This window comes from Danio rerio, chromosome 9 (assembly GCF_049306965.1).
Source record: "Danio rerio strain Tuebingen ecotype United States chromosome 9, GRCz12tu, whole genome shotgun sequence".
Classification (NCBI taxonomy): domain Eukaryota; kingdom Metazoa; phylum Chordata; class Actinopteri; order Cypriniformes; family Danionidae; genus Danio; species Danio rerio.
The window spans coordinates 42461004-42474408 of record NC_133184.1 but is presented as its reverse complement, the minus strand read 5'-3'; the positions used below and the strand labels follow the sequence as shown (position 1 = coordinate 42474408).

The following is a 13405-nucleotide window of genomic DNA, read 5'->3' as shown; positions in this document are numbered from 1 at the left end:
GAAATGACCAGAATTAATAAACACTGGGAAACTAGTCAAACTAAATACAAAATACAAGCTGACCGATAAGATCATTTTTTCCATGCATCTCTTCCAAGTCAAAACAGACCTGATTGCATTATGAGGGTGAAACATTTGAATTAATTGACATCTGTAATATAAATCTGTCTGACTGTATTTGTTTCTGCTCCACAGAGTCTCTTTTCTCCGACATGCTTCAGTTATGCCAGCCAGTACATCGCCCGCTATGAAAAGCAGGAAGAAGGTATGCAGACACAAACCCTCAGACCGTCTTTAATTGGTGTTTGTTTGGAATAATTAGATTGAGTGAGTTTGTTGTGTGTACCTACACCTCAGGCATCCAGTGGAGCAACATGTACATCTCTCCTCTGGCTGGCGACACCTCCTCCTTCGGCTGGCTCTGCTGGCTGCTCTTAATTGACTCGCTTGTATATTTCATCATTGGGATTTACATCCGCATGGTCTTTCCAGGTACTGTATGTGGAAGGGATTTAACTCAGGGGATCCATGGGTCATGGAATTTCTAAAATATCATGGAATTTTAAAAGGTCTATTCCAGACGTTAAAAGTCATGGGGAATTTTTATATTTTTTTGATCCAATTTTTTTGTTTGTCAATTAATACTTTAGTTTACATTTATCAAAAAGTATTTTTTTCTGTGCCATATTTTTATTGCATTGTTTCATGCCTGTTGTTATGGTTAGGTTATTTTTTCAGCTCCATAACCAACATTTACTTAAAGGCATAGTTCATCCAAAAATTACAATTTACTCAGTATTTACTCTGTCTCGAGTGGTTCCAAATTGTTTATTCTATTAAACACAAAAGAAAATATTTTGAAAAAAGTTGAAAACCTGTAACCATTGACATCCATATTAGGAAAAAAATACTATGGAAATCAATGGTTACAGCTTACTTAAAAATATCGTCTTTTGTGTTCATCAAAATAAAGAAACTCTGTCAAAATGATGACATAATTTATCCTCTAGCGCCGGGGTGTCCAAACTCGGTCCTGGAGGGCCGGTGTCCTGCATAGTTTAGCTCCAACATCCTTTAACACACCTGCCTGAAAGTTTGTAGCATGACTAGAAAGAGCTTGATTAGGTGGTTCAGGTGTTTTTAATTGGGGTTGGAACTAAACTATGCAGGACACCGGCCCTCCAGGACCGAGTTTGGACACCCCTGCTCTAGCGAGTAGGGTGGGTCTGAGAGCCGTGAGGGGTGTGGAGGGCCCACTTGCTACAAATCCTTTTAAGTCAAACAGTCAAATACTATATCTGTTAATGACGGCTAGGGCCAGACAGAATCTGCAGACATTTTTTGCTATTTCAGAATTTTGTAAAAAATTCATAACTATCATAATCAATCACAACTAAAACCTTAATATATGAATTAAAAAGTAATAACTTTTTAACTTGTATTTAATGTTTACAATGCAAATCTAATTATATTCACTTTATTTGGTAAACAAAGCAAATCTTCTATATAATATATCTTCTAAAAGAGAGAAAATATGTTAACAAACTGTATTGTGAATAAATGATATTAACATTTTCATATTAGTCAATAATATTACTGAAATTAATTAAAAAACTTAATAATTATAAATTTACACACATTTATACAAATAAATAAACAGAATCAATGATGGGCTAAAAATCTGCGTAAATCTGCGGAATTCTGCGCATGCAGATTCCATTTGGGCCTAATTATGGCTAGCACACCAGGATAATATTCATTGTAGGAGCAGAAACAGTGAGTACCTGAGGTAAATTATTTGTTTTTGTTCTCATAGTGGCTGTTAACATCCAAAAAATATATATTTGAGCTTAAACCTTTTTTTTATATTATATGAAGCACAACAGCGGCCTGTTTTTCTTTCATTATAGGTTTTTGGAATTCATCTTTTTAGTCAATGGAGGTCAGGCTTAGAGTGGGAACCCTTTTTACTGAGTGGATTCCCCATTTCCCCATTTACTGTATGTGGTTAGAAACGATATACATTTTTACAAGTGAAGTTTTAACATTCTGTATATTTTTCTGTACTCAGGAAAGTATGGCATCGCTGTACCGTGGTATTTCCCAGTAACTAAATCCTTCTGGACGGATATGTTCAGCTGTTGTAGCAAGACACCTAAGAAAATAGGGAGAGGGCTGCTGTTTACCAACATGATGCAGGACCAAAGCAGCATGAACAAGAGCAAAGGTACATTCATAACCATTTCCCTGGGAATACTTGATTCTGATGTGTCAATAGAAAGTTTGGAGTGCCAATCTGTATATTTGATTATTGTCTCCCATACCATATTATTTTAATTTCAGTGCTTGTTAAGATGTGTGGAAGACATGATGTATTGTAGATAAATTGCAAACTAAAGTGTATTATAAAGTGATAAAATTAGAGTGCTTATCTGTTATTTTCTGTGCTAATTTACGGGTCAGTGTGTTTTTAAATGAGTAAAATTAGTAAATTCTACATTTCTCAAATTTTATTTTTGATCAATTTATTTTGTCCTTGCTAATTCCTTGTATCCTTGACAGTATTATCTGTGCTGTAACAAAACATGTCAATTATAAGCAAACGTGTAGTTTTCATCCACATATTTTTAAATTTGCCATCTTTCCTGCTCAATTGTAAGTTGCGAATTATGAGTTTGTTTATTTATTAATACTCATGCATTATACTGAGCTCTTCTGCAAATATGACAGGCAGGGGTATTAATGAAATCCAAAAACTAGTACTGAAATGAAATGCATTTAAATTTAAATTAGCAGGTTAAAACAGGCTGATATGATTTCACCAATATTCTTACTTTTGTTTATGGTGACACATACTGTAACCTTAAGTTTCTGTGTGATTTATTATTAACATCTTTTCTTCTGTTTATATATTTTTTTTTGTCACAGGAAAAGGTAGCTTGGTGGCTAAAGGAGAAGAAGACTTCTCAGGGTTGCCCGTTGGAGTCTCACTGTATGGCCTGACGAAGACCTACGGCAAGAGGAATGCTGTAGACAACCTAAACCTGTCTTTCTATGAGGGACACGTCACCTCTCTGCTGGGTCACAATGGAGCTGGAAAAACCACCACTATGTAAGAGCATAACAGCATAATAAATCTTTTAAAGGGGTCATGACATTTCAAAACAAAGTTGCCTTCATCTGCTGACATATAAGAGGTGTTAGTTTCATAAAAAAATCCTGTAAGTTTCAATGCTTAAATGTCATTCTTTTCATAATGTTTTTATTTATTCAAGCTCTTTACTAATGAAGTGCCATGTGATGTCATGTTTATATGGATAATGCTGTCAAAACACACAGCAATACAACACAGTACGACAGTTTGAGGATGTTGATACTCTTTTCTTTGTCAGACAATCGAAACATTGCCCAATTACTGCCAAGCTTTAAAGGACCCGCCCCTTCAAATCAGGTCTTTTCATCAGGAGGGTTGGAAATTATAGATTTTTCTGTGCATTATTTTTGTTTTTTAGTGTAAAAATCTTTATTAACATTTTAAGTGGACCTTAAGGCACACATACTGAATTAAACAACATAGTGTATTAAAATAATGTTATGACCCCTTTAAATGCTTCTAATATACTGTTAGTGGTGTAACAGATCACAAATCTCATGGTTCGGATCACATAGTGTTTTTATAGTCACGGATCAGACCATTTTTCGGATCATTTGCTTTCCATTTATTACAAAAACAGTACTGCAAGGCACTTTTGGTTTTAACGAACAAATTTAGAAAAAATAACTTTTTAATTAAAAATAAAAGGAAGAAATATAAATTGTCAAATATTCAGTGCTGTGAAAAATTCACTGTTACTGTTGCTGATAACGTTAAATGTAAAAATCTAACATTAAAATTATACAACCCATATTTATTTTTAGTCTCTTTTTTTAATAAATTATTCAGTTATTCACTCATAAAACTTTGTTTCATTGCTAGATCTATCATATTAGAAGAATTATTCAGTGGCAAATTTTTGATGGCTGGTTCTCGCCACCTATTGGGTAAATAATGTAATTGCTGCCTTCAACTTTCATTTTTGAGCGTTGTTAAATGCATATGATAGTGATTTTAATCTTTACCATGAAATCAGTGGTTATATCTAAACTATAAACTGTTATCCCAGTACTTCTGTGTTATGTAATTGTTTGTAACTTCCTAACTAACTCAAAAGACTAAAGATTAAGTCTCTTTCTTGATTTTTGGGTTTTCAGATTTGAATGCAGTAATAAGAAGGATTAATAAACATATGCAAATCACCATCATTCATAATTTAAGTTGCGTGGTTGTTGAGATGCAGCTTATACTGAATGTATTATTGCAGGCTTAACAAGTAGTGACAGAAAACACCTTTAATGAGACCCACCACATCCCGAATAACCTACCACAACTTCTTTCGTCATCATTATATTTTCATACATGTGGTTTAAATGACATGAGAGAAGATCTCTCTGTGATCGTTACAAATGTAGGATTAATCTACGAGTGAAAAAGGTATTGATCCGCAGGTCACGCGTGTTCCCGTGGGTTGTGATTCTAACGAGACATGGATCAACCGTGATCCGTTGCACCCCTACTAACAATGAGCAGCTTTATTTTCATTTACTAATGTAATGTAAATGTATCGTACAATGATTGTTTATGTCAGTAAATATATTAACTAGCATAAACAGAAACTGACTATAAAGTGTTAACAAATAATACAAGAAATGATGAGCTATTTTAAATTCTTCTATTACAGATTAAAATATGTAGCCAACACAAACTATTACACTTTTTATGGCATAATCAATTATTCATTCATTCATTGATTTTCTTTCGCCTTAGTACCTTATTTATCAGGGGTTGCACCGCGGAATGAATCGCCAACTATTCCGGCATATGTTTTACGCAGCCCTCCAGCTGCAACTCTGTCCCAGTACTGGGAAAATATTTCCATATTTATTTCTTTAATTTCAGGTCACTTTTGACTGGATTGTTTGCACCCACTGTCGGCACCATTGAGGTCTACGGGATGGATATGCAGATGTTCATAGATGATGTGCGCAAGGAGATGGGCGTCTGTATGCAGTATGACGTCCTGTTCGACCATCTGACCACTAAAGAGCATCTGTTACTGTACGCTCAGATCAAAGCTCCTCATTGGACCAAGCAAGAAGTGAAGGAACAAGTGCACAAGTATGTTACAGCACTTGTCCCGTAGTTTATTTCAAGTTCTTTTGTAGCAATCCCTCAAAGACATGATTTTTTTTGTCAGACTCATATATTATCTTGACTCATATGGCATGTACAGTAGGTTTCTAATATGCCCTTAATACTGTTTGGGAAGTTGCTTTAAAAACTGTAGCTGCCCACATTACAACCTACTCATGGTTTAAAGCAGTTCAACTGTGAAGAAAATGCAGCTGCATTGGTGTTGTTTCAAGTGCTTGTTTTTGAAATATTAAACCAAATAATGATATGTGAAATAAATAATTACAGATTGTATAAAAATGTGACAACATATTTAGTGTAAATATTTATTTCTTCTAACATTATTAATCAAAACCAATGTCGAGATCATCTTCATATGGTTATTTTAATTAAAAATAAATAAAAAGTCAAATTAATTAAAATCATAAGATTATATCTTTGCATGGATGCATATATTAAATAAACCTAAAAATCAATTAAAAAACAATTTTAAATAAATTAAAATCATTAGTATATATTTAACTAAAATAACTGAAATATTAAATATAAAAATATTAACTAATTCAAACCAATAATAAAAAACACAGCGGTTACTGAGTTATACTAAACCTCTTTTAAATTTCTATATTAATGAGAAATGGCAAATGAAATGCGATGAATTGTAGAAATAACAAATTGTATGAAGTGAATCCATTTGTAAATGAAAGAAATAATTACCATTTTGAAAATAGACATGACCCGGTTGTGCATACGGGATGCAGATTTGAACACTGAAGACTTAAACACGCATATTTATTGAAAAGGGAAGAAAAAACTAATTGTGACTTGTGTAAGAATATTTTGACGATAACACATATTTTAATAGAATGTGTATTTTTAAAATGATATTAGAGAACCATTTTATTAAGGAAATATTTTAAGTGAAATGTTTGAAAAGGTGCCTTCTGGAGCAATTTTAGAATATTTATCTTTAATCAAACTATAAGATTGTATATGACTCTATTCAGTGTTGTTTTTTTATTATTTTTTTATATGATTATATGTTATATATTGAATATTTAGTATATGCTTTGCCATGAATATAGCTAATGCTGCTAATATGGCATGAAAACATAAATAAATATAGAAATAATTAAATAAATAACTCTGTTATACTGAAATAAACTGAAATATATTTAGATAAACTGAAATGTAAATATTAAAAAAAAAACTAATTAAAACTATTTAACTTTGAAGTAAATAAAGACAGAGTATATCAAAATATATTTATTGTAAATATTTATTTATTCTACCATTATTAGTCAAAATTAATGCTGAGATTATCTACATATGCATATTTTAATCATAAATAATTAAAAGACAAATAAATTCAAATCATAAGGGTAAAATATTTTTTGCGTAGATACATATTGTAATTACTTACTTACTCCTAGGGCCATTTATATCGATTTATCATTTATATATTTATAGCCACACCATGTTGGTGTTTCGTAACATCTAATTTTTACTATGTGGGTTGTTAGCCCAACGCTTAAACCTCAACCTGGAGGACCAGGACATATTGTAATTACAAATAAAAAGAATAAATTTAAATAAATTAACATATATTTAACTAGAATGAGTCAAAATATTAAATATAAAAATAAAAACTAATTCAAACCAATATTAAAAACCACAGTGATTGACACAAATATAATGAGATAAAACTATTCTGAACAAAATGTTTTGTATAGTAAAATGACTAAAAAACATAATTTTTGTTAATTGAAATAAAGTTTAAATATTATTAAAGATAAATATTACATTAAATAAACTTTAAAAAATATTTCAAATGTTGCCTTGGCAGATAAATGAAAAAAAAAGCTGAATCAATGTACTAAAGAAATAAAAAGTAAAACCGAATTGAACTGAAATTTAAAGAAAGTAAAGCTAAATAAGAATCTAATTATGACTGATATAAAAATACAGATTAAAACACATATTCATCCTGTATTTAGTAATATGATTGGTGGAAATTTGTAGGTTCAAACCCCTAAAATGGATTTGCAATAACATTGTCCCACTTCTCACCATTTCAGAATCCTAATGGAAACAGACATGCATGCCCACCGGCACAAGCGTGTTGGCACTCTGTCAGGAGGCATGAAGAGAAAGTTATCCATCTCCATTGCCTTCATCGGAGGCTCGCGGCTGGTGGTGTTGGATGAGCCGACCACCGGCGTAGATCCATGTTCCCGACGCAGTATCTGGGACATTATCATACAGCACAAACAAGGTGAAGTCCTTCTATATTTCAGACCTGAGTGAAAATAATCTCCTGGCCTGTACCTATAGCGAACTTCCCGAAGGACTTTGCTCTTTATCGGTTATCTGACACTTGGCGTAGAATTTAATTAGGATTGAATGGATTTTCTCAAGGTGCGTGCAGTCAAATCTTGACAGGGAGAGAAATCCAGACGCAGATGTAGTAACGACTGATTGTTATCCGTCATGCTCTCTCAGATGTTTAATTATCTTCCTTGGAGACAGTTGGCGAATCCGCTTGTTAGGTTGTGACGTATGGATTGATGTTTCCGGGTCCTGTACCCAACTCAATTGAGAAAAACTCAATCGAAAAGCTGTTAATTTGCATTTACATTCATTTCCTTACACTGAAAAACTGATTCATTGTATTTACTACATTAATTTCAGGTAACTGGTTGTAAACTATTTATACAGGCTGAATTTAACCAAACAAATAAAGTTTAGTAATGGTCAACTTAATTTGTTTTTTTTTTTAATTCAGCCCGTATCATTTTTTATCAGTGTAGCAGATGCTTTAATCCAAAGCGACTTACAAGTACTAGTAATTTAAATCACCAGAGAAAAATGATATCTAGATGCTATGACAAGTCTAAGTTAGTTTAGCAATTTTTTTGAGTAATGAAGTGTTATATAGAGATATAGAGAGGAAGGAGTGTTTCCTACAGGTGGTTTGTCTAGCCCAATCACCTGTGCGAAGCTCACTCAGCATTGCACAATATGTTCCTACAGAGTGCTAATAAAAACATGTCTGCTGCATATGGAAAGGGTCTCCTACAGCAGCGGTCCCCAACCTTTTTATCACTGTGGACTGGTCAAAGCTTGACAATTTTACCACGGCCCAGGGTTGGGTATGTAAATTGTTAGGCGGCCAACGTTTTCTCAGAGGATGACAAGCTGACAAAACATTGCTGCAAGTCTGAAACAAGTTTTATATAGAGAGAAAATTAAATAGCACTGCAGTGTTTGATGATCTACCAAAATGTGTATATTCCTTACAAAATATTAAGCTGAGTGGTCAGTTCTTGTCATGTGACTAGTGGTGCACTCGCAGCATTCTGAAGATTTTTTCAACTGAGTGTGAGCCGCTCCCAGTATGTGTGCACAAGCCACGTGGCTCCATTGGAGCGATATACAATTGAAGTCAGAATTATTAGCCCCCTGCCAAACTACCCCCCCCCCCCCCCCCCACCCCGATTTATTAGCCCCCTTGTTTATTTTTTCCCCTACTTTCTGTTTAATGGAGAGCAGATTTGTTCAACACATTTCTAAACATAATAGTTTTAATAACTCATCTCTAATAACTGATTTATTTTATCTTTGCCATGATGACAGTAAATAATATTTGATTAGATATTTTTCAAGACACTTCTATACAGCTTAAAGTGACATTTAAAGGCTTAACTAGGTTAACTAGGCAGGTTAGGGTAATTAGGCAAGTTATTGTATAATAATCCTTTTTTCTGTAGACTATCTAAAAAAATATAGCTTGAAGAGGCTAATAATTTTGACCTTAAATTTAAATAATTTTGACTGCTTTTACTCTAGCCGAAATAAAACAGAAGAAAAAATATTATCTGACATACTGTGAAAATTTCTTTGCTCTGTTAAACATAATTTGGGAAATATTTGAAAAAGAAAAAAAAAATCAAAGAGGGGCTAATAGTTTATTCCTTGGCAGTTTGTGGCTCTTTCACTGGCCATTTTCCCCTTCGCAAAGAAACATTCCAAAGAAGTCTGTCTGTTTCCTACTCATTTTACTAGCTTGTGGGTTAAATTTTGATGCTCAAATGACGAGATGTAACCGAGAGAATTCGACAATTTTTCAAAATAAAAGATCATTCAGACTAGTTTAGATCGTTCAGGTAATAAAAAAAAAACGGTCCCGATACCAATTTATCCGCGGCGGGGGATGGGGACCACTGTCCTACAGAAGGTCATGACCTCTGTTTAATCGTGTCAAACATTAAAGTGAATCTCTCTGGACTCTGGAAACCAATATTTTAACGCTGTTTAAAAGATGAATCACTGTCTGATTATCTGAGATTAGGCATAGATTAAACATTAAGGAATGATTGAATTTCAGTAGTATTACAATACACTTTAAATATATTAGTGTCATAATACTCTGTTTTTGTTTTTTCGCATTTTGATAGAGCAGTTGTTTTCTACCTTTTTTTCCAGAAGGACCGTTATTTTAATTTTCAAAATCCTTAAATGCCCAAATGAGGCCTATTTGTTATAACAAGTTATTCCTTGGGAAACCGTCTGTCATTCCGTATTCAATTGTTACTTTGTTTCATTCTATCATTCATTGATTTAATAATTTTCTTTTGGCTTACTTCCTGATTTATGAGAGGTCGCCACAGTGGAATGAACCACTAAATACTCTGGTATGCGTTTTACGCAGCGGATGCCCTTCCTGCTGCAACCCAGCACCATGCTTTGAAACACACAGACTCATACACTATGGGCAATTTATGTCATCCAATTTACCTATAGCACATGTCTTTGGACTGTGGGGGAAACCGGAAAACCCAGAGGAAACCCACGCGAACACGGGGAGAACATGCAAACTGAATTTAAGACAACTTTACAAAAAAAATTTTGTTAGTTCTTTGCATTTTCTTGCTGCTTTGCTGAGTTTTCTTTTTACAGTTTTTTTTTAAAGCTGCATCTGTGCATTACTATTATCAATACACTGCTAAAAGTTATTGACGAAAATCTTTACGAAATCACTTACATTTTTGTTCATTATCTGTTTTTAATCTATTCAAAATGTAAATTTATTGTGATTTCATAAATAAAACAAAGAAAGAATAGTGAACTTGGCAACCCCAAAAAAACTTTAGCAACCTCTGGTGGAGGTTGCGACCTTCATGTTGTAAACCACTGTGACAGAGCATTTAGACCCAGAAACCGTGATGCGCAACGTCAGCCTTATCAAGCGGATTTATCTTAAGCAAGGATTTAAGTCTGTAAATGAGGGTTGTGTCAGAATCTCCTGCGTTATCTTTAAACATCAGCTCTTTGTTTAGAATCTGTCCGCCTGTATCAGTGGATCTTTGACTTGACATGCCTCTGTGTTGTTTTTGTTTGCCTGTCCAGAGCGTACCATCATTCTTTCCACACATCACCTGGACGAGGCTGAAGTTCTCAGTGACCGCATCGCTTTTCTGGAGCGCGGAGGCCTCAAGTGCTGCGGTTCACCCTTCTATCTCAAAGACAAACTCGCTAAAGGATACAACCTCACCCTCACTAAGAAGGTCTGTCCCTTAGAAGATGACATTCACTTAGAAGATGTCAAATGTTACTTTACTACATTAATATTTTTTATGAGAACTGAACTACTGTACTTGAGTAAAGGCATCACATTTATCCAAAGTTTAGTTCAAAAGATTTTTGTTCAGTGTTTTTTGAATCTTGTGTTCACTAATGGTCCATTTATTGAATTGAAAATACAGTAGAGGCATTAGTTGTACTAAATATTATTAAGTATTATTATATTACATATTATTTAAATATTATTTAATAATAATTCAACAAAGAATTATTAGGATTTAAAATACTTTTTTTTTTTTTTAAGTATATAACATAAAATCAGAATTCTCAGTTAATTCAGTCTTCGTCTGATTTAGTATGAAAACATTTTAGTGTAATGATTTTGGGATCCATTTTTTAAATAATTTTTTAATGAACAGAAATAGAAATAGAACAGAAATATTTTAAATAGATTTCTTTTGTTTAGTGTAATTTTTGATCGATTCAATGAATCATTGTTGGGAAAAATATTAATTATCTAAGAAAATATTTAGCAGTAAACTTTTTAGCAGTAGTGTATGTACAGTACATTCTTTAAAATCTTTATTAAGTATAAATTACAACTGCATGATATTGGAAAAATCTGACATTTCCCTTTTTCTTTCTGCGATATATATTGCGATATGAATATAATTTTACCAGATGAATTGAATATCTCTATTTTAAAGATTTCATTTATCTCATTTAGGGATGACCAAATCCCTAAAATAAATTATAAGCAATTGTACTAAATATTATTGAGTAATAAATAAATTATTATTATTAATAATTTATAATAAAATAATTATAATTATTAATTATTATAATAAATTATTATTATTATTATTAATAATAATTTATAATAAAATAATTATAATTATTAATTATTATAATAAATTATTATTATTTTTTTTACTAATTTTACTGAATATCATTAACATTTTAAATATGTTTTTATTTTTTAAATATGTAACATCAAATCAAAATTTTTCAGCTAATGTTAAGTCAGTCTTCATTACTCTAATATTCTGATTTGGTATGGGAACATTTTAGCGTAATATTTTTGAGATCATCCATTTTTTCATAATTCTTTAATGAACAGATTTTATTTGAAAATGATTTTTTTTGTTAGTTGTTTAATGCAATTTTCGATTGTTGAGAAAAATATTAGTTATCCAAAATAAAAATTAACACCCCAAACTTTTAATAGTAGTGTATCTACGGTACATTCTTAAAAAAAAAAAAACTATACTAACTATAAAGTAGAGCTGCACGGTATTGAAAAATCTGACAATGTCCTGTTTTTTGTTTTGTGATATATATTGCGATATGAATATAATTTTAACAGATTAATTGATTAGCTCTATTTTAAAGATTACATTCATTTAGATAGATTGGCACGACCAAATCTTTTCTATGCAGTGCTTTTCTATTCAGTTTCTATTCTTATTCATATTTCAGTGCGTTTGCATAAGTTATAATAAATTACAAGTATATATTAATATACAACAGAGCAAAGATAAAAGTGAAATAAACGGTGCTTTATGGTTTTCTGGACAGTCTAACAGTATTCAGGTACAGAAATTAACAATCAAGCATAAAATAACATGGTCATCATTGTATAAATTATTTAAGAATACTAATATTTAATAATGTCTTTATCTTTTAGTTTTTAATAAAGGATCTGACCCTGCAATGTGACTATTGGGGATACACATTGCGATATCTATGCCATAAGCGTAAAAATTTATGTTTATTAAGGCTTTCGTTAGATTATAGTCTTTAATCACATTTAATTTGACCCTTTTGGTTCGAGAATCACACATTTGTCATAGAATTAAGCGTTGGTTTTGAATTCAATCACATGCATTTTGAATTAACATGCACATACACTTTAACACTGATAGTTCTAGTATTTATACAATATCACATCATGTAATATTGATCACATTTCTTACACCATGATATTACTGTGGTAACTTGTACTTTTCCAAAATTTAAATTTTATAATTTTCCCTTTTATCAACATTCATTTCTATATTTTTGGTTCAGGTCGAGACTGCCGACTCAAAGGAGAAGTTTGACTATGAGAAACTCAGGGATTTCATTCATTCGCACCTACCTGATGCCCGACAGAAGGATAGAGAGATGGGTGATCTAGTCTATGCCTTGCCACCGTACACCCCTCAAAACGCCTCTGAGTACCACTCTCTGCTTAACAGCCTGGATCAGAATCTGGACAAGCTTCACCTAGGCTGCTATGGCATCTCTGACACCACCCTGGAAGAGGTAATTATCAGTTAGACAATAAATGCAGGTTCTGGACTCAATCGCAGTCTGGACCAATGACCTTCCAAAGCTGAGTTTTTTTTTAAACAGTACAGTTTAATGGGATTTTTGGCATGTAATGGCTGACATTTTACATTTTTAGAGTAAAAGTCCTAATAAGAACTGTAAGTTATTGAAATAATTAAAGCAGATTTATGTGTGCATATGTAAACAGAAAATGTATTTATGCTACTAATTTTAGTCATGTTATTTTGTTAGATGAGTTGAAGTTGCCTAATGTAACCT

At 32.3% G+C, this 13405-nt stretch overlaps 1 protein-coding gene across 2 annotated transcripts in view; it reads left to right on the top strand.

Moving 5' to 3' along the window:
• The window catches only part of abca12 (ATP-binding cassette, sub-family A (ABC1), member 12), a 161177-nt gene that overhangs the window by 100825 nt on the left and 46947 nt on the right, over positions 1–13405 (top strand). For both annotated transcript variants that reach the window (XM_073913004.1, XM_681540.10), the window contains 8 exons: positions 196–265; positions 358–492; positions 2072–2227; positions 2929–3112; positions 4997–5215; positions 7309–7505; positions 10640–10797; positions 12884–13120. In XM_073913004.1, coding sequence (XP_073769105.1) covers positions 196–265; positions 358–492; positions 2072–2227; positions 2929–3112; positions 4997–5215; positions 7309–7505; positions 10640–10797; positions 12884–13120 — 1356 coding nt within the window. The remainder of the gene's footprint in view (positions 1–195; positions 266–357; positions 493–2071; positions 2228–2928; positions 3113–4996; positions 5216–7308; positions 7506–10639; positions 10798–12883; positions 13121–13405) is intronic.